The 23255-nt window shown below is 34.4% G+C and overlaps 1 protein-coding gene across 2 annotated transcripts in view; it reads right to left on the bottom strand.

The window, feature by feature from the left end:
- The window catches only part of PHF3 (PHD finger protein 3), a 91509-nt gene that overhangs the window by 39268 nt on the left and 28986 nt on the right, over positions 1-23255 (bottom strand). For both annotated transcript variants that reach the window (XM_053664985.1, XM_053664986.1), the window contains 4 exons: positions 15456-15617; positions 9986-11762; positions 4262-4571; positions 1069-1252 (listed from right to left, as the gene is read on the bottom strand). In XM_053664985.1, coding sequence (XP_053520960.1) covers positions 1069-1252; positions 4262-4571; positions 9986-11762; positions 15456-15617 — 2433 coding nt within the window. The remainder of the gene's footprint in view (positions 1-1068; positions 1253-4261; positions 4572-9985; positions 11763-15455; positions 15618-23255) is intronic.

The following is a 23255-nucleotide window of genomic DNA, read 5'->3' on the forward strand; positions in this document are numbered from 1 at the left end:
TTCACCTATGTATGTCTAATCCATCACCAAGTTCTGCCTACTCTACCGTAAAATGTATCTGATTCTGACCACTTCTTACTACCTTCAATGTACCTGTTCCAAGCTACCATCATCTCTTTCCTTGGATACTGCTACAGATTCCTAAATGGTCTACCCTCCTCCTCGCTCATCCTCCTCTTACAATGCAGCCCCAACAGAAAAACCATAGTGATCCAACATTCCCTTGTACAAAATCCTCTATAAAGTTTTCTCATGATATTCAAAATAAAATATTGAACTGGCCAGGTGGCTCACTTTACTGGAGCATTGTTCAGTACCTCAAAAGGTTGCAGGTTTGATCCCTGATGAGGACACACACCTAGGTTGCAGGTTCCATCCCCGTTTAGGGAGCATGCGGGAGGGATTGGATGGATTTTTCTCTCTCACAACAACGTTTCTTTCTCCTCTCTCCTCCCACCCCCCCTCTCTAAAATCAATAAACATATCCTCCGTGAGGATTTTAAAAAGTATTATTACACACACTCTGTCATGGTGTCAAAGTGCCTACATAATTTTCTCTGAGTTCATCTTCTAATACTATTCAAGCCCTCGTACATTACCTTTCAATCACTCTACAGTTGCTTTCTTGCTCCTCAAATACAAGGACATTTCTACCTCAAAACCTTCAGATTGGCTGTGCCACCTACCCAGTTTTTCTCCAAACTTCACATCCTTTCAAATCTCACCTAAATTCTAAAACAAACTCCTACCACTCTCCTCAACTGTGACTATCCCATTACTCTACTTTTTCTTCAGAGTGCCTAAATTTTGTCAAATAGCATACCATTTCTTTACTTGTCTACATTTCTTTCTTCTCCCATTGGTATTTAAGTGCCATAAGAGCAAGACACTTATTAAGTTCATTAGTATGTAGAGGCAGTTTTTAATTTCCAGTATGATTAGTCACTGAAACTATTTTTATTAACATTAAAATGTTAAAATTTTTTAATTTCCCTAAATATACTAATTAGTCATATGAAATAAAATATAAATACATTGGTATATAATAATTTCTATTAATCTTACTACCTAGTTTGGAAGCTTTTTCTCCTGTACAAATAACAGTTGTAGAATCTTTTGGTATTTTTTCACTTTTTTCTTCTGAGGATCTCCGAGGTAATACTGATTGTCCCATTTTTCGAAGAGGAGCTAGCTGCCATTTTTTCATTTCACTATCTCTACCATCTGATGAGTTTTTGCCTTCACCAGATTCCTGGAAAAAATAATATTTAGTTCATTAGAATTAAAACTAGTACACTATCTTTAAATGTAAAGCAAGCCTCAAGAGATGTAGATAAAATAATTAAACCTAATTAGTATTACAGTCTATTACAATACCAAACATACTCAATTCTTTAGCCCAATAACTGTTCAAGTGATTTTTTTTTTAAATGTACAGATATAATTCTCAATTATTAGCAAAAAGAAAAATTACCCTTTCATTCAAAATCCATTTGTTAAGCTTCTGTTTTCTACAAAACACATAATAGCCTATTTGGCTCTCCTATATAAAGGAAAACTAGAAAATAGAGATCATATTCTCAAATAACAATATTAGAAAAAAACTTAAGATGTAAGGAAAAGGATGGAGAAATTGTGGAGCAGTAAGTTATCTACATTTTCACTATTTTTTAAAGCAAATAACATTCCATTCATTTATAACTAAGTGTATTAGTTTAAGTTCTCAGTGTAGAAATTGCCAATTTTAATTCTCAAGACATAGAACAAACCACCAGGGTACCAAGGACACCTGCTAGTCTTGTCCTAAAATAATCCAAGCACTGGTGCTAAAACTGGCATTCTGAGACCCTTGGGAGAAATGACTCACATCACACTAGTGTTTTAAAGACAGGGAAAGACAATGCATATAGACACATAATCACAGATTTTAAGACAGAATACATACAAAAACTGATTTTCTCCAAACTAGAATATTTAAAAATTTTTTTTACTTGTTTTCTACCTCTCCAACTAGAGTCACTTGACAGCAGGTGCTTAGTTCCATCAGTGCTATATAACCAAGTCTGGTGCCAGGCTTGGCATACAGTAGAAACTCAATAAATGATTCAACATAAAATCTAGGGATAATAAGTGATATTTAAGAAGCAGATTTCATAAACTAAAATTAAACAAGTCTAAATAAGATTCAACAGTACTTTGATCAGAAAGGAAGCAATAATCACTTGGGTAACACATGAATTTACAAAATCAGACTAAACTCAATTCTTTTTCTGAATGGGGAGGTTTCTCAAAACATTTACAATGTTAATGATTTCTTTAATGTCCTTTTTAGACAAGATGGGGACAATTCAACTAAATAATAAAACAATGAGCCATATTTCTGAATGGCCAGGAAACTGTACCCAAGAAGTGACTATAAACAAATAGTAATAAATATAAGCTTTCCAAACGTGTTTTACAAATTCTTCTCAATGGAGCTTTTACTTCTGTATTATCAACTACTTTTGTGTTCATCAAATCAATGGATGAAACAACAGCATATGCCAGGAGGACATAACCTGATTCTCAAAAAGTCTTGGCAGACAGAAAACAGTGGATACCATAGGGATTTGGCACACTGGAACCTAATCCGGATTGGTCATGTAAGGAGGGTCTGAAAAAGCTGAGTTTCTAAGTACCAGAGATTTCAGAGAAAACATGCTTATGCTCTCAAACCTGCATAGCTGGACTAAAAGATTTTTAAGGTTCCTTCAAACTCTACAACTCATGTTCATTGTCTTTTAGATACTATCCACACACATTTGTTGCCACTATGTTTCCCTCCCAGCACTACCTATAAGAATAACAAATCAATCAGAAAAATCAACAGTAATTAAAAGGTAGACAATGAAATCAAAGAAAATTTAATCAGCTAAAGTGTTGTGTCCTCTATACATTGCTCCTATAACTTACTAAATATCTTACAACTTCTATTTAGAAAATACTTTTAAAAAGGTAGCTAAACATATAAAAATAAAGGAAAACTGACAACTTGTCACATTTTAAAAGAAAAATAAGGTGAAGATTCCAAGCAAATACTGGGGCAAAGATTAAAAAAAAAATAAGATTACTTTTCCTGCCCTGGCTGGTGTGGTTCAGTGCACTGGGTACTGGCCTACGGACCAAGAAGTCACCAGTTTGATTCCCAGTCAGGGCACATGCGTGCGTTGCAGGCTGGATCCCCAGTTAGGAGCGCATGACAGGCAACCACACACACTGGTGTTTCTCTCCCTGACTCTCTCCCTTCTCTTCTCTCAAAAAACAAGTTAATTTTTTTTAAAAAGATTACTTTTCCTTAGAGAGAAAATAAAAAGTAACTCTTCCACTTGAAAATAATGCTGCATATGCCCTGGCTGGTGTGGCTCAGTGGATTGAGTTCCAGCCTGCAAACTAAGGGGGTTCCTGGTTTGATTTGCAGTCAGGGAACATGCCTGGGTTGCTGGCTTGTGTCCCTGTTGGGGGGGGGGGGCATGCAAGAGGCAAATGCACATTGATATTTCTCTCCCTCTTTCTCCTGCCCTTCCCCCTCTCTAAATATAAATAAATCTTTTAAAAATAGAGAAAATGTCAAATGTAGTTTAAAGATTAGAAGACATTTTTATCAGTATAAGTGAAATAAGCCAGTGAGATAAATACAAATACCATGTGATTTCATTATGCGGAATCCAATGAACGAACTGAACTAACAAGAAAAATAGAGATAAGACTCATAGAGAGCAGGCTGACAGTTATTGATGGGGGGGGGGTGGGAGGTTAAGGGGTGGCAGGATCAAGGAAAAAGGACTCATGGACAGACACAACAGTGTGGGGATTAGGGGGGGAAGAGGATGGAGGCAGAAGAAGACATAGGGACAATAAATGGTAATAGAAAAAAATTACCAAAGAAATGAACTATTAGAGAATAAATTTTATCAGTATACACAATTTACACTTCACACCACAAGATGACACATACCTCCTCTACCACAAAAAATCCAAGTACCAAACTAGGGACTAGAAATAGCAAAAAGACCTTAATAGATCTGTATGTTCTTAAAGATGTCACTACCTGGTTTCACCAAAATTGCCACATATTTCAAATATTTAAAAATATATACATTTTTATAGAAAAAATTTTAAATGTACACTAGAACAATAAAACCTAAGGAGAAATTTCAAATTCTAATGATCAGTTTACACAAATTTCTTAAGTAACAAAAGAATGCATTAGTGAGCAGCTCACCCGTTTTAAAATTTTGACCTTGTGCTTCACTGTATCATCTGTATACTTGGTTTTCTCACTTGTTGGTGTATGCTTTGATAATCCCAACTTTTCACATTCCATTGTTTTATCTTCACTATGGACTTCGACTTTAGCTTGGTTTTCCAAAATATCTGAATCTGCTACTTCAGACCTTTTATCTTCTTCAGCACAACATTTCACACACACATATTCTTTGTCTTCCTCTCCCATTTGCTGTGCTTGAGAAAGACTTAACCCAACACAATCGCCATGAAACCAGTCATCACATCTTCCACAGCCAACCATAAACCTAGAAGAAAAAAAATTTAATTTGACACATTTTCTTAAAAACCAATGTTAAAAGTCTAAATTAAATTTTCCATATTTGGTAGTTTGCATGTTTTCTAAATTTACCCATTCTGTAAGTTCAACACAGAGCAAGTTTTCAAAAAGAATATTCAATGAAAATGAAACTGTTAATAAGCCATTTATTTCCCCTCTAGTATGAATGAGAAAATACTGAAAAATAAAAACCCATAGGGGTTAAAATAGAGAGCAAGTGACCTTTGTTAGTATACACTATAGAATAAGAGTATAGAATAACAATATAGCTCCAGAGAAGGGTCAAGTCTGTGATAATTTGATTACAATCCATCAAAATCTTATTTATCACAGACCTGAAATCACACATAAAATTGGAGAATAGTTTATCCAATCATTTTTAATGAAAGAAAAACCAGATTAACAAATATACAACTCAAAAAACCAACATAATGGAGTCTCTCAAATTGTTTCTTATTCACCATCCTTATGTATTCTTTGAGCTCAAAATATTGTTTCAGGGTGTGGCATTATTTAGCTAAATCTTACATATTTTGAGTGTGCACTTCTTTAGTACTGACCAACTGCTTCAGCTGATGAACTTTTCCCAAATACCAATATTATATTTTAATGTAAAAATACTGAGTATTAATACTTCCAAGCCATGCCCTTATAACTTTTCCCTTTATGCACTGTACCTAAGAAATAATTTCACTAGCCAATGAAAACCGCCAAGGACATGGTATTTGACTCATGGCAAATATGATACATACACAGCAATGTGAGGGAAAAATTATTTTTTACATACTTTACAAACCACTGTTAGGAAAACTACAAAGCTCACTTAATCATGTTTAACTATTTCCTTTCTTTTTCAGGTTAGTAACTCATGCTATGCTCGGAAAATGAAGGATTCAGGTATATTCTTTCAGGACATAAAGCCTGTGATTTTGATGGTAAGGATAGTGGCACCAACCATGTGTCAATTCCTTTTTAAAACCTATGGTGCAATAGGAAGATGTTAAAGGTAATATGTAAGAGGTATATGGCCAACTCTCCCTCAATAGCCCAGAGGTCCTGTTTAAATATTGAAACTATAAAATCTGTACAAGCTTCGATCTTCACAGGGTATCTTGAGACACGTCATGTCAAATACCCTGTTCCTCTATTGCAGTACTCTTCTTCTATGCTCTATGTACACATACAAAGCTTCTGCTGTGCATTGAGGATGAGACCTCAAGTCTGCAATTCACCATTCCTTACCCTAACTGGTGATGTCTCTGCTGGCTTTACCACATAAGCCATCATTTCCCCCATGACTCATTTGGTTTCGGGAGAAAAGCGAAAAATCTCATCCCTTATGTAAAAACTAACAAAACTACCAGAATCTTTTAGATTCATAACCCTAGGATGTAAACTTTTAAACAACGTGTTATTAATTTTCAAAATAGAAGTGGTTTCTGTAGGTCTGGAGAGATTTTTGATGGGTACAATGATACACAGATCTTAGAACCAACAGAAAAATAAAGTGTGAAAAATACAGGTGCTTTAAAGTTTTACTTCACATTGCAATGTCATTAAGATATGCTATTTCTTGAAAGCAATGTCTTTGAAATATTAAAGGAAAGCTAATAGTGACTTCCCTGTATTTCCACTATCGGAGCTGATCTCTTCCAAGACTGAAGCTTTTCAGTAAGACACTATACACAATAAAACCTATATACTATGACCACAAATTATACTTTTGCTCTAAATCCAAATCTAAGTTGTCAATTTATATACATTTTAAGGAATTTCAAGATTTATTTTAAAGGGGAAGAATAGTTTTGTATCATGAAATTTTTCACCATGCCTCAATTCCAAGTTTGTCTCCTCAACTTCAGAGGCTATGAAAAGCAACTGTCTAGTGCCGTGGATGATATCTTAATAGTTAGCACAGTTTATGTAACAACACAGTTAAATAAAATTGAGTAATCAAGAAAAATAACATTAATAATTTCCACATAGCCTCAGGGAAAATAGTTAACTTGAAAATGAAATTCAAAACCCAAACTGTAAATATGGATTAAGATTTAGAACTTACTACTGTGAACTTTAGAATCCATGTTATATTTTTAAAATATGGCCTATCACAAAGAGATTATTTTATTCCCTTTCCATATTATTTTTCATAGGGGGGAGGACAGTATGGATCACACAACAGGATCCCTCCCCCATTTTCTGGTGTCACTGAATTTCTGATTACCAAGAAGCAAAATCACTTAATAGACTACAAGCTGGATAGTAAAATCTTTCATCACTTAAAAAAAATATTGTGTAGAATTTAGCTTTAAATTAAGTGACTTGTCAGCAAAAATCAGTTAAATAGAAGTTTAACATTTGTTTTCCCGTATTATATGTTCATACATAAAATTTAAAGTAAAAAATAAAAGCCAATCAACTGTAAAACTATTAAAAACTTAAAATTCTAATTGTTTTGGCATAAAGCCAAAATTTCCAAGTTTTTTTTCAAATTAAACCACAAACCATTATTTTGAGTTCCTGTCAGCAAATTCCTAATTCAGCGACCGTGGAACTGTTACAAGATGGGCCTTCAGTCGTTTCCTTTAAATGACAAGTGCAGGCTGGGTGGGTGGGTGTGTGTGTGTGTGTGTGTGTGTGTGTGAGAGAGAGAGAATGTATATACACACTCTCTAAGATGAGGGAGTTCAATTCCACATAAACATTACAACAGTATTTTTGTCACTACCTAATATGCAAAGAAAAATACTTATCAAACTCTTAAAAGTCCTGAGAAAAAGCCAGAAGCATTTACTCTACATAGAAATTTCCTTCTCAGAGTAAAAGGTTTAATTATAAAGCTTTGAATCCATTCTGCTAAGATGGGTTTGTTTTTAAATTTCATCCAGTAACTAACCTATGATCAAGTAAGAAATTATAGCATAAAGCTACAAACATCTTCAGGAGAGCTAGCAATGAAAAAAACTAAGACTTTGATCCTTCCAAAATACTAACTTGCTTATAATTTAAAGAAGTCCAAAGGTAACATTAACTTTTTAAAATGAGTATTAAACAGTCTGGTTTTTAAAATAGTATGTATATGTCTGTTTTAAGGCAGAATCGTGAAAGTAAACAAAATCAGAAGAAAAAACAAAACACACCCAGCATGATGTGTAAATTGTTAGTCAATACTTACTATTTTTAGGGCATGCATACAAATTGCTTATGGTCAAATACTACATTTGGCCATACCATGAACAAATCTATTAAAAAATATAATTTCCACTGGAAGCACATACAAAAAGTTAACCTCCAATGCAATGCATATAAAATGCTGAAGCCTTAAGTGTTTACCAAAGCAAGGCTGTCACAAGTGCTAGAAAATGTCATGTTAATAGCTTTCAATGGGCTACTGCATGACATAAAAAAGATGGATGAAAATTATTCCCGATATGCCCTTCCTAACAAATTCAATCTTATGCATAAAATTTTTAAAAAATTACATGCTGTACGACAGGCACATCTTTTGAGTAACCTCAATATATGCAAGCACAATGTATCAAAGTAGCGAAGGCTAATTAATATGTAAAGAAAAAACAATCAATTATTCAGGGTTCTTTATTCAGAAAATTGAAATAATGTGTAATGGTGCTTCCAAAATTACCCATTTCCAGTGTTATTATATATTATTCATGTAAATTACATAGGATGAACTCAAAATTCCCACACATCTAATAAATACTCTTATTTCCAGACTGAAGCAAAGAAACTCAAGGTTTTACAGAGTAGATCCATAAGGTGAAACTAGATTAAAAACAGCAGGACTTAACATTTAATCTTCACTTAAAAAAAATAACTTGATTTTGGTAAAATGACAGTCATTTAATAGCCTGGGCAAAATCCTGAGGACCAGCCATCAGAAGTTTATCTTACAAAAAGACTATATAGTAACATCCTTAACATGGCGTCCAAGTCTAGACCAAAGTTTCATTTTAGAAACTTTAAGGCTCCTACTCTATTCCTCTGACCACATGGCGCCATAGTAATTTTTAGAAGATTCTAGCAGAAAGAAAAAGGCTAGCATAAAAGAGGACTTAAATGCACCATCCAAGCCTCTCATTCTCTTAGACCTGAAATTTTATAGGGGGCCCACTTTACAGTATTTGAATAGGTGTTCTAAATTTTTTTAAAAGCATAAAAAACAAGTGAGAGCAAATGTAGACCTATATTCAAACAAGTCACAAATTTAAAAAACTGGGATATGTTATAAAGTAACCACTGAACTGATACTAAAAATAGGCCACAGGCTGAGTCACAAATGAAGAAACCCTTTGATATAAACTTATTTTTTTACAGAATAGCCACAAATCTTCTCCCACCCTCCCCAATCACCCCTCCGCACACTAAAATAATGAATTACCACACACTTCACTAAACTGTCCCTCCCTAGTTTCATTTTTATGTAATCTGATAGTGCTGGGAAAGTCACTACAACATTTACTTCCACCAGTAAGGACAGTACAATGCGCAAGTTACAATGTTCTTTCATCATGTCAATGTTGATAGAAGTTCCAACAGCAATGTGAACACTTCAACAGTATAATCTTGTAGCTGCAAACTCCACTTCATTTCTTGTTTTCCTTTCTTAAAAAGCTTGCAAACAAAATACACAATGGGGCAGTGGAGTGCCATAAAACTATACACTGAATCCTATGGAAAGAAAGCCGAAGGACAATGCTAAAATCATTTCTTAAAAGATCAGAATTCACAAGAAATCCTCCAAATCATTAAAGCATTCAAAAAGAAAGAACTTCTTTTCACTCCATTCCAGGTTATATACAAAATTCACCTGGGTGATTTAACAGCTATTTTAGCTATCAAATTTCACTCCAAGGTCAGTTTTATAGTTATGAAGTAGTAGTATTAAGTTATAGTGTGCATTTTACCTCCACCCCCCAAAAAAAATATCTTCAAAAGAAAAATAAAACCTCCATTATGACCTTCACACTTTATTACTAGTTTTTCTCAAAGCAAGTAAAATAATATATACAGACTCAAGGCAGTGTAACAACTTTCTAATTAGCAGAAAGGTTTTTATTCCCCCTAGATGTAATGACTGAATTACACTAACTGGTTACAATGACAAAACATTTCCATATATACCAACTGTTGGTTAGATTATACTTTTTTTAATGTTCTAAGATGACATATTTATAAATTCAATGACTCCATCTTCCTATCATTTATCCAGGAATGATGAGGGGTTGTTGCTGGTGTTTCTGCAAAAAGTCTTTGTACATTAAATAATTTCTCTGTATAAAAACATTCACACTAATCCCACCCTAAAAAAGCCATTTCTCTTCAATGTACACATCACACATACACATACACACGCACACACACCTGTTGCCATGTGGTTTTTTGCAAAACCCACACTGCTTGCTGGGGGTCCACATATATTTGCTTTCAAATGTAGAGCTATGATCTAAGCCTTCTCTTTTTATGGTAGCTATGTTATCTGGAATGAACAATGGTGGCTCATCCAAAGAAAAACTTTTGCTGCTTCTCCTTTGGCGGGGCTGTAGGTTCTTCTCAGGTTTTTTTAGTTTCAGTTTATCCTCCTCCTTAAAATGCTCTGTACCACCTCCATGTTCAAGCTCTTCCTTCATATGACTATTGGTTTTCAAAGTGGGAGCCAGCTGCTGGGACTTATGGCACTGTTTCTGGCAAGGATGTAATAAATGTCCAGTTTGTGCAGGATGATGAGGTTCTTTAGAGCACCCGGGGTGACCATGAGGCTTATCACTCAACGAATGAGTTACAGGTTTGGAAATCTGTACTAAACTTTGATCTTGCATTTTTTTCGATATAGAATGAGCTTGATTCTTCACAGACTTAACCCCAGAATTGCAACTCTGAATCTTTAAATCCTTATCAACTTTTTTTCTCACTTTGACTGGCCTATGAAAATTTTGTTGAGATTCTCGTTCATCAGCATTTCGTTTCACACTTTTGACACTAGCTTTAGTTTTGTTATACATTAATTCGTGCTTTGCTGCAACAGTTTTTTTCAGAGTATCTGTGGTCATGTTTTGCTTAGAATGAATTACAAGTTTTGTGTGTTTGGATTTTATGTTTTTTGACTCTAGGCAAGAAACATTACTTGATGGGCTGTTTCTGTCATCCTGAAGGTTTGCTGTTTCATGAGACTCCATTTTAATACTTTCAACAACATTCAACTGTTTTGAATTTTGGTCAGGCACATCACAAACAGCATTTTCTACATTACTTTCTGGTTCTAAAGTACTAGTACCAATCACCTCAAAGTTTGACTTATTAAACTCAGTGCTCTCCAACTGCTTATGATTAGACTCTATGTCTTTACAGTAACCCAATGGTTCTACTTCATTTCTATGAAGGGAGTTTTTAGCTTTATCAGATTCCATGGTATTCTTCAATTCCAAATGACATTCTTTTGCATCGTCCACAGAACTAGACAAACCTACGAGGTTCTTTTCAGTCTTATTTGTACAAGCAGCATCACCAGACAGAGAGGAAGATGCAGGTTCCTCAACAATTCGGTCACCTGCATGGGATAATTTTACTGTTTCCTTTAATTCTTGTTCAACTTTTCCTTTTGCCCTCATTTCTTCACTAATAGTCTCATCCATTTTATCTGAAATAGAATCATTCTGTTCATGTTCTTCTTTATCTGAAAATGTAAACAATGTGCTACTAACAGTCTTAGTATTGATTCTACATTCAATCAGAGCTTCATTTTTCTTTTCTTCAATATTATCACAAGTCTCTGAAAGGAGCGGACAATTTAATTCATGTGATGGCACATTTGCTTTCCCCTGATTATTACACTTCTGCTGAGAATCTAATCCAGCTTCATCCTTCATTTCAAGACAAGATGACACTGAAGAATGACTTGTAGACACTGATACTTCTGGTACCACTTCAATTTGCTCAATATGCCGACCGCTCCTTCTGCTCTCTTTGTGGTACTCAGGCTTTGGTGATGTACAAGCTTCTTCTTTAATCTGACTCCTCTCTGGTTGCTTCCCTCCTGCTTTAGGGGCAGATACAGTCTTCACAGGTGGTTTTTTTGTGCTATTTAAAGGCGCTGCATTTGAACGCTTGGCAATAGTGCTTTGTCGCAAACTTCTTACTTGTTCTATCATAAGGGGAAAAAAACAAAAAATAACTTAGCTATTTTGCATGTGTTTTTATTTCAACACAATTTAGAATATACACTTCTTTATTCTGAGCTACAAAACGTATCATTTCAATGAAAATGTACTGAACAGTACTCATGATGAATTTAGAAAGATATATGTACGTTTTATATTTATGAAAGTTCTATAAATTCTAGCAAGAGAGAACCTCTATAAAATTTAGACTATTCTACCTTACTATATGACAAATGTTTTCATCAAGTCTCTTTTCTATAAGAAATAAGCTGGAAGTAAAATAAGTTAAATGAGCTTCCTTTACATCAACACCCATCCTAATGCAAGACTGTCATCCAGTTTTAAACATTAAATGCTTTTAAATATATAAAACCAAAGTCAGGTGCCAATAAAATCTGAACTAAAGCACCTATTACAAACAAGACCTGTGAGTTTCAAACCACAGCCTCAAAAGAACTCTTAATTCCATTCTGAATGTGTTTTACTCATATCCCATGATTTGACCATTCAAGCTATTCCTAAGAAGAAAAAAAGTATATGCTAGAATATTAGAAAATCAACACAAGAAAAATTACAATTAAAAATGTTTAAACCAAGAAAATGTATCATAAAAAGTATGAAAATAATTTAATAAAGCTTCCCACCTTTAACAATGCCTCTAACAAAGAATCTATTAATTTGTGTTTTCCTCCTTTCCATATCTGGATATATCCTCTAGGGAAAGGAGAAACACGGAGTGGGGGGAGGGGAAGATTAGAAAAAAGAGAGCCGAGTAATTCACTAAGTAGAAAACCAACCCACAAAGGAAAAAGCTATTTCCAATCCTATGCATATCCAATACTCTGAATCAATCAACTTTTAAAAATTTTCCTGCCTTTCAGTATAAACCCTACCATGCATCAATATTTAGAACACTTCCCAATATTTAGAATAACAAATAAAAATAATGATTTAAAAAAAAAAAAGAACACTTCCAGAATTTGTCATTTATCACTAAACTGTGTCTTAACTATAGATCCCCATTTATCTATAACAGTCCTAGGTGAAAGCATATCCTTTCGCACTTCACTGTCCCAGTCTGGACAAGAAATTATATGGTCATCCTAATCTTAGAGACACTAATTCCCTCAGCACTTGGTAAAATATTTGATCATTAGGTTAAACTTTTTAAAATTTCTTAGTGGATTATGAACTATTTATCATATGTTCAACTATATAAATAAAATTTTTAAATAACTCAAATTTCAATGGTTGGTTATCAGTATTTCGATGATTTTTAAAGCTCTGGGGATAGCCTGTAAAAATTTACAACTCTATTTTATTCATCTGCTCTGACATACAATAAAGAACATTTAACACCCATTACCTAAGTGGTTGCTAAAAATGATAAATAGGACATTTAATTGTGAAGGTATACAGATAAAAAATTGTTTTGCAATAGTAACTGATTTACTGAGCAAAGGGTAAAGTCACTTTTTCTTCTCTAGTATCAACTACCTTAGTTTCAAACCTAGATTGTATAGGCCAAACATCTGTCTATAATGTGTATTCTATATTTTTTATTTCTCAAAGTCACAAGTATATACCAAATAACTGATTAAAAATATAAATTGAGAAAAAGATGATATAGTAAATATATGCATCTAAGTCAATCCACTTCTCAAAACCCCACTGAAGTTATAGAAAAGGCATGAATCTAAAGGAAAGAAAGAACAGAAGAGAAAACTGACAATTTTGGAAGGCAAATGAGATCAAGAAGCAACTAATGTAAGGGATTCAGGAAAAGACAAAAGACAAAAGACAAAAGCTGGCAATGCTGGCAAGAATTCAAATGCTGGCCATTACCACCTCAAAAGGCTTAGGAACTGGTGACCTCAGATGATTCTAAAATGGAGGTAAAGGCGGATGATTAAAATGAGCTGAAGCTATTTAAGATCTCTAGGCTCCTTCTCTCCCCAGCTCCATCTGTTTAGACAACTCCCATTCCCTGGTCCTAATCCAAGAGTGGAAGGCTTATTCTCTGGAGAGTGTACAACAGTGTTTCCAGGCTATACATCAGTCACAGATAAAAACTGAAAGATAAGCCCTGGCTGGCATAGCTCAGTGGACTGAGCGCAAGCCTGCGAACCAAAGTATCGCGGTTCGATTCCCAGTCAGGGCACATGCCTGGGTTGCAGGCCAGTTCTCAGCAGGGGACTCATGAGAGGCAATCACACATTGATGTCTCTCTCCTTCTCTCCTTCCCTTCTTCTCTAAAGAGAAATAAAATCTTTAAAAAAAAAAAACTGAAGGATAAAGTACACTAAAACTTGTGTGATTATACTAATGTATATATACTGAAAACAGAGACATCCCAGTCAAGTTCTCTTAAGGGCTCCCACAATTATGCTAGCAATCTAAATTCTGACATCAAGATTCCTCCCCAAAATTATCACAGCCAGTTCACCACACAGTGATGCTCATAATTAACACCCAATCCACGCATTAAAAGGTTCCACACAGTTTTAGTTTCCTAAACATGAGCAAACAATCAAGGATCAGATATTTAGGAAAGTCTCTAACATTGAAAAGACTGAAGCCCGCCCACCCCCATAAAAAAAGACAACATGGAAAAAAATAAAACTCTATGAAAAAAGGGAAAAACTCTTTAAAAGACCATTAAGTGCCTTATGATGAAAAATAGAAGTATAGCATACATGAAACAAGTCTAGAATGCTACAAAAACACTACTCCCAATACAAAAAAAGAAGATTCACAAATTATAAAGGCAAAACTTGATAGAAAAGTTGGAGGATAAATATGAGAAAATTTCAGCAAGTAAAGGAAAAAGACAAAGAGGTGAAAAGTAGGCAAGATAAAGAAAATGAAGGCCTGTCCCTGCTATCTAATGCTTGAATAAGAGGAATTCCAGAAAGCAAGAGCAGAAAAAATAAAAAAGGAAATTTACCAATGCAACAGTTCAAGAAATGTTCCAGAAATGAGTAATAGTTCGAGACTAAAAAGACCTACTGAATACCCAGCTCAATACAGAGAACACACCTACACCAAAACATATTATCAGAAATATCAAAGCACTAGAGCTGGTAAGCTGGTAAGTTCTGCCAACTTCCAAGAGAAAAGTAGCTAACAGTCCCAAGGTGGGGATGTGGGGGAATCAAAATAAACTTCTCCATACTGAAGTCAGAAAAATGGAAGTTTCAAATTTCTGAAGGAAAATTATTTCCAACCCTGAATTTCTGTATGCAAAAATGCTAAATCTTCGTAATACACAGTGAGAAACTGATAAATACCTACATCAGGATAATCAAGAAGTAGCCATATATGAATATTGGGGATGTTTAAGTATATACATATTATATGTATATATACACATATGCTACTTAGAGACATGAAAGCACATATCAAAAAATTAATAAAACCAGCTAAAAGAATAGTGGTTTCCCCTCTGAGAAAATGAAAATAGGTAGTGGGGTAGCAAGTATTAGATATTTATACAAATAGTCAATTCTTTTTTTAAATTATGTGAATGTGTAATTTCAATTAAAATTTTTAAAAATCATACCAACAAATTGGTATAAACTCAAAACTGATTAATATCAAAATGTTCAGAAAATTGAAAATTTATCACATCTGTCCCTACACCTTTTGATTTTCTAGGTAATCTTTGGAAGGATTACCTTGTGCCATTAAACGAGGTGATTTTCTTGGTGATCTCACTGAATTTTCTTCTACTTTGTCCCTCAAATTCCTGTTAGGTAAAATCAGTTCTTCTTCATCAATGGTATCATTGCCACTTTCTTTAACAACTCCTTCGTCCATAATATCGTCAAGACCAACAACTAGAAAAAAACAAAAGCAACAAAAAATTACTCCTAAAAAATATTGGGGACGCTTAAGTACTTAACAGTAGTACGGAAAACATTGTGAGAATGTAATGCAATACTACGTAGTACTGAAAATCTAGGTTTATGTGATAATGCCGCTACCAAGCTCCCAATTCAGTATTACAAACTTCTACCTTATGAGGTAACTAGTCAAAGAGAAGATTAGCTATATAATCTTTCTTGGTTTGACATACACTATCACGCTCACTTATCATTCACTGTACTTTTGTGAACATGCAAGCAACTACCCTGAGTACTCAACTGCCCAATTTTGATAAAAGCAATACAAAGAGTTTAATATCCTAAAAAGCTTGTGTTTCTGGGTTCATACTAGAATGAAAAGATTCTGATTCCAACTGTATATACTGTATGTATGAAAGTATCATGGACATACTTTTCAGTGGACACACATGCGCGCGTGTGCACACACACACACACACACACACACACACACACAGAAATATACCATTTAAGTTCCCCTTCCCCCAAATGCCAGAGAAAAATGGTTGGTGTTCAATACAGCTATGTAATTAAATTCCTTTCTCCTAGTCAAAAAAGAGACAAAAATCACTCATGTAATGAGATGGGGAGTTACGGAAAAGGACTGTAAAATACTGAGAAAATATATATACTGAAACACTATATTTATGTTTTCATTGGGTTTATTTCTCTATAGAACAAATGTACCTTAACTGTCTGACATATCGCAATTCTAAATGTACAGGTGTATGAAATCTTGTAAAAAAGAATGTGAATATTTAGATCAGAAGGTCTAAATTCAAATCCCTGCTAAAATACTTAAAACTTGACAAAGTCACTTAACCTATCATATCAGTTTATCTCTAAAATTAGAGTAACAATACCTGTCCTACCTACCTCACCACAGCTGTTTTAAGGATAAAGTAAGTGATACATGAGAAAAACTTTAAAGCACTAAACAAATGTTAGTTATTAACTTCATCCTAAGGGTTAGAAGGAACCTCAAGAAATTATCTAGTCCTCATCTTTGTAGCCAAGTAGAATTTCATTTACAAGAGCTCACAAGAAAGTAGTCTATCCTAAAATTTAAAAAGAATTTAGGAACAATCCTAAAATTTAAAAATACCTTCTAAATACACTTTGAAATGGTACATTCTTTTTGAAGAGCAATCTGATAACAAATAGAATAACAAAACTGCTAATATACTCTGACCAAAAAATTATAACCAGAAAATAGATTATGAAAGAAATACTGGCTAGAAAACGTATTTTGATCCTTGTTAGTACCAAAAAAATAAAATGTGTGCATGTACATTTAGACAAACATAAAAATTATCAGGAAACAGATGACAATTTTAATAAGTTACCCTATAAAAGACAAAAATAAATATATTTTCCACACTTCCTGTCACATGTATTACTCCAAAAAACAGGGTATTGATGGGCTTGATGATAGTTTTAAAGAATATACTTAAGGAAAAATCATCAGGACCTACTTAAAATATAATTAGGGGAGAAACAGGTGGGGAGGTCAATTGAAAGCTATCACACCATGATGAAATACTTCTGTTGCCACATATTCACATTGTTTTCAAAGTATTTTTATTATCATAGTTCTATCATGCTCATTTAAAAAAGGCAAAATTTAAAACTTTCAGCAATTTTATATATGAGTATATACAATGTATACATTCCAAATATGAACAGATAGAAGTAGATACAGAAAAATATCTCTAAAGCAGATAAGGAATTCTGTGTTTTGTTTTGTTTTTTTAATCAGTATTATTTCTCTGTTTTCTACAATGAACATGTAGAGAAAGAAACCATACAAAAAAGGAAAATAGTCCAGGAGAAATGTGATTAAAACCTGAGTAATAGTGTTTGTCGGTAGGGAGAGAAAAAGCATGTTATGAATTTTAGAGCTATACTGCAAAGCAGAATCAACAGAATTTAGGAAGCCGTATCCAAAAGTTAATTATGAGGTTTTATCATATTCCATTTCCTAGCATCATGTGACACAGCTGACCCTACTCCCCTTCTTGAATCCCTTTCTCCTCACTCAGCTCCTGGACATCACATCCTCCCTATCTTATTAGTCATTTCTTAAAATTCTTTGATAGAGCCTCCTCTTGCAGATGTTTACATGCTGGAGGACGGACGTAAGGGTTCAGTCCTCCCATTTCTCTATCTACACTTGCTTATCCCTAAGTGATCTCATCCAGAACCATCTATATATACTTGGATAACTCCCACTTATTTTTTTCAGCCACAACTCACAAACGACCTCTGGAAAAGTAATTGGACATCTCCACTAGATATCTCAAGTTTAACAATAAACACTGAAAATACTGATTCCACCTATTCTACCTGCCCTCCTCATGAAACTGTCCCTCCTATGGTATTCCTAGTAATGGAACTTCCATTCATTCACCCCATTGTTCAAGCCTGAAACTCTAGAATTGTCCTTAGCTGCTCTCTCCTATCCAACATCCAAGCGATAAGCATATCCTCCTGCTAGTTCAACCTACAGAATCTATCAGTCAACTGAGAATTTACCACCTTACAGCTAACATTCTATTCTTAATCACCATCATCTCTCATCAGATTGTAAGTCTCCTAGTGTCCCGGGTTCCTCCACTGCCACCCCACCACACTCTCACAGCTTATTCCCCACATGGTCATCACTGTGAACCTTCTCAAGTATGTATTTCCTTCATCTCAAAAGTATTCATCATTACATAAATCAAGCTCTACACTATCTCCACATTTCCAGGGCTCTCATGCTGACTAAGGCCCCCAAACAACAAAAAAAAGTATGCCCTTAACCTTTGTTCTCAAATTCTTCTATAAAATGGAGATACTGGTGGTCAGAGGGTTGCTGTGATGATCAAACTAATATGTGTAAAGGGCTTAAAACAGTAACTAGCATACAGAAAGACCTATATTAACTGGTAAAGGTTTTGTTACAGAGTATCCCTACTCATGTACCTCACAATCAAATATTATGCATTCCTTCTCCCTTCTTTTCCTCAACTTCCCCCATAATAAATTAACCATTAAAAAAAGTATCTGAGCTTTCTTTTTTCTAGTTCACTCATCTGATTAAATATACAGTAAAGAATGAATAATCTCAGGCAAATCCTTCAAATTAGGTACTTGTGCTTTAAAAAGTTTAGTCCAATTGCTTTTGCTATGAAAACAAATAGAAGTAAAAGGAGAATCTGGGTTCTTTTCAGAACAATGCCTATTCTCAGGGACTTCCCACATCTCTCCCTCCCAGGGCCATGAGGCAAGCTAAGATTCAGTATTTGATACTCAACTGTTAAAGAAATGGACAGTCCTACTCAATACATCCACTAAAATGGGAACTTTGAGTTACTGCCCCAAACTGCAATGTCCTGAACTGTTTAGAAGGCAAGTATATAGTAAGCCATGCCATGCAGAAAAAACAACTATGCTTTTTCCTCCTTTCCATATTCCAGAATCAGGTATCATCATCATCTGAAAATTTTGGCATAAAACCTAGAATCAGACTCAGAAACCACCTTGAGCCTGAACTTAAATTACATTAAAACCCCTCCAATCCCTATCTTCAAATGGTCCTAATTAAATGTCCTGAGCTCTGACGACAGTCCAATATGTGAAGTCTTCCTAACACTAATACTGCATTATTTCAAGACTAGTTCATTTTGACCTTTTTTTGTAAGAGGGATACGTGAGATAAAAAGAAAATAAAAATCATGTGGAGTTATATTTATTAAACTTCTCAACAACTAGGATTAGTTTAAATTACTATAATACTACACAAAATAGAAAGCCATCTGACATCCTTTAATTCACATTGGCAGTACAAAAGCCAAACTCAACTACTTCTACTCAACTATTTCCCCTATAATAAAAGTTCACATCAAGTATGAGACTTGAGGGGGGGAAAAAAAACAAAGAACATGATATCTTTGCAGAGTCACAACAATCAAGGTTAGATACCTAGTTAATAGGTCTTGTGTTTTGAAATAGAGTAAGAAAATACATGGATTCATCCTCTTATTAACCAAGGCCCACAGCTTTCTCATGAAAACACTGCAGAAGACCATCCAGCCTCTAGTTGGCCTCCCTTCAGTTCAAGTTCTTTCCTTCATGGATAATCCATACATTTATTCCAAAAACAGGCTGTAGCAGAATATACCATCAAGATGTATGTTATGTATAATTAACCACTTGGGGATGAATTTATCATTTTAGATATTAGCAACATTCCTAATTTGAAAAATGCAAAAACAGCTACTATATCCACATATTTTTTCCCTTTCAATTCCTTCTTTAAAATAAATCTTAAAGCATAGGTTTACTGAGTCAAAAAATGCAAATATATATTTTTTTACTATTTTATCTCATCAAATGACTTTCCATGAAGATTACTTATGATTTACAGTACAAAGAGCTTCATATTAAGCCTCAAGAAGAATTCACTGGCACTGAATTTTGGATTTTTCAAAGAAACATGTCACTTAAAAAGCCTTCAGTTGGTTGTGTAAACTACTGTCTTTTTGTATTTCTTTACCTTTGCCTACCCTGTTCCTACTCAGGTCTTCATGTCTTTTGCTTTCAATAATATGTGAATTCTTTATGTAACATGTGTTACCTATTTATTGCAATATTTCCCCTTGTTTACCTTAATTTAGTATTATTTTGTGTCAACCAAAGTTAATTTGTCTTCAGAATGCTGTCTTCAAGTTACTCCAATACTATTAAATTATCCAACCTTTCTGCTCTAATTTACATTTAGTTTAGCACATTCTAAAGTCTTATACTTAAATGTACGCAAGTATTTGAACTTTTGCAAACTCAACTTCATACTGTGGGAAAACTGTTATTTCATGAAAAAGGGTTTCCTGTTGTTTAACCAAACAACTCTGAAAGAATGACACTGGGTTAAACAAAGTTAAAACAGTGTCTTCACTGCAGATCTTCAATGTTTTCAATATACTAAAGGGCATGATATGAGGAAAAGAACTGCCCGTGGTATAGTGTAACTGTTTTTAAGCTCTATACTCCCTCTTTCCCCTCCACCCCTCGTCTCACACTCACCCACACGCGCACACACACACACTCACACACGCACACAAAATAACCAAAATACTATTTTTTCAGATTTTTTCCTTCTTACCATTTTCTAATCCATCTCATCTTAAAATATTTTCTTAAAAAATTTCTCCCCCTAAAATGTGTTAATACATGTGAATGACTAGGAAAAGAAGATAAAAACACATATACTAAACAAAGGTTTCCTATGAAGAAAAGTAGTATTATTACTGGTGCCACTCTTTAAAGTTTTTCTTTTTTGTGAAAGTAATACATGCACATGCATTTAGCTGCCTCTAGTTGCATAAAGTTTGTTTTAAAAGACATTAATGCCTAGTGGGTGCTAGGCATGAACATCAATTACTTCACTGGGAAAATGTAAATATTACCACCGTTCATTGAAACATTGCTGCAACAACTGAAATCAACTAATATAACTTCTAACATAGTGTTTTTTATGCAAACAGTAGTATCTTAAATAAAAGGTAGCCATTATTAGTATATCCTGGCAGATCTTTTCAAATAACTCTTTATATCCCTAAAGTATCCTTTATCTGACCCCTTCCCAACTAATTGCTCTTAATTGCTAAGATTATACTATCAAGCTAATATAAAAGTGAGGTGATAATTATTCCCTAAAAATTTAACATTTTAATTCTATCCTAAAATATTACAAATTATTTACCTTTATTGAGTGGTGCACTATGTGTCACATGTTTCTAGATTATGCCAGATACCAATGATACAAAATTATCAAGACCAATGACCTGATTCTTCAACAAATAATTATAAAGAAATGATGGGAAAAGAAGGTGAGAAAAATTAATATAAACTAAAATAAATTTACATATCAACCAATTAAATACACTCATTTCAATTATGATTCAAACTGTAAAACAAAATAATATTGAGAAAACTGGTTAAAGCTGAAAGGTGGACTACATATTTGAAAATATACTTTAAGTGTTTTAGGCAGGATAATATTACTGTGGTAATTTTTTAAAAATAAAGAATTATTATCAGCCCTGGCTGATGTAGCTCAGTGGACTGAGCACCAGAATGCAAACCACAGGGGGTCTCTGGTTCAATTCCCAGTCAGGGCGGATGTCTGGGTTGTAGGCCAGGTCCCCAGTGGGGGGCACGTGAGAGGCAACCACACATTGATGTTTCTCTCCCTCTCTTTCTCCCTCCCTTCCCCTCTGTCTAAAATTAGATAAAGAAAATCTTTTTAAAAAAAAAGAATTATCATTTAGAGATACATGCTGAAATATTTACAAATGATATTACAGTAAGTCCACACTTAACATCGCTGATAGGTGCAAAATGATGTGTAACAAAACCAGTTTTACCATAGACTAATATATAAACAAGTTAGGTTCCTATGGCCTCTTATCAATGTTATATAATGAAATGACATTGAAAAATGACATTATTTGAGGACATGCTATACATGATTTCTGGGCTGTGCTTCCAAATAATCTCAGGGGGAAGAAGAGACTAAGAGGATGTGAGTGATGTATAATGAAATAAGACTGTTAACTATTTAAGCTAACAGGTACATGAGGGTTCATTTACTATTTTCACTGCTTTGCTATTTTCCATAAAATACATTAAAAACAAACACAGGCTCTGACAGATGTGGCTCACTGGGCTGAGCATTCCAAAATGTCACTGGTTCAATTCCCTGGTCAGGGCACATGACTAGGTTGTGGGCCAGGTTCCCAGTTGGGGGCTTGCGAGAAGCAACCAATAGCTCTTTCTCTCCCACACAGATGTTTTTCTCCCTCGCTTCCCCTTCTCTAAAAATAAAGAAAATCTTTAAAAATAAAAATTTAAAAAATTAGAAAATACGTTTCCATAAATCTTTAGTTTAATGATGGTGAAACAATTATGTAGCATGTTAGATAAGTCATATAAATAAAAGTAAAAAGTAATAAGAAGCACAGAGAAGGGAACAAAGAACAGTTTGTAATTTGAATTAGAATGGTCAAAGAAAGCCAAAGATATTTGTACTGGTTTACTGCACAAGACCTTCTAGCCCAGGAGAAAAGTGAAGGCCCCTGTCAGCTCTTCAAGCTGTGCAGAGGAGAAAAGATGCCTTTTCTTAATTCCCCAAAAGGCACTGTAGAGGCTAGAAGGATCTTGGGAATGACACTGCTGAGGTACTCTTTCAGCCAAAGCCTGAACAAGGGGACAGTTTTCTAATTAGAAGGCACATCAAGTACTTAGACCCTAAGGCAGGAGCAGGATGTTAAAAGGAACAGAATTAAGGGCAAGTCTATAATGGCTAAATTAGCAAAAGGGAGAGAGAGAACAGCAGATAAAATTAGAGAGGTAGCAGGGTAAACTGAAGAGTAACTTTACAGGCCAGAAGGAACTTGAGCTTTTTTTCCCTTGTGCAAAATGCAAAGTTCCCGGAGCACTATGAATACAAGGGTGGTATGATGCAACATTTTAAAGGCTCACTCATGATACTTGTTTGAGAATACACTGAGAAATCCCACAAGGCAGAAACAGGGAAACCACTTACAG

Source organism: Artibeus jamaicensis, unplaced genomic scaffold (genome assembly GCF_021234435.1).
Source record: "Artibeus jamaicensis isolate MK-2021 breed Jamaican fruit bat unplaced genomic scaffold, CSHL_Jam_final contig_388, whole genome shotgun sequence".
NCBI classification, from domain to species: domain Eukaryota; kingdom Metazoa; phylum Chordata; class Mammalia; order Chiroptera; family Phyllostomidae; genus Artibeus; species Artibeus jamaicensis.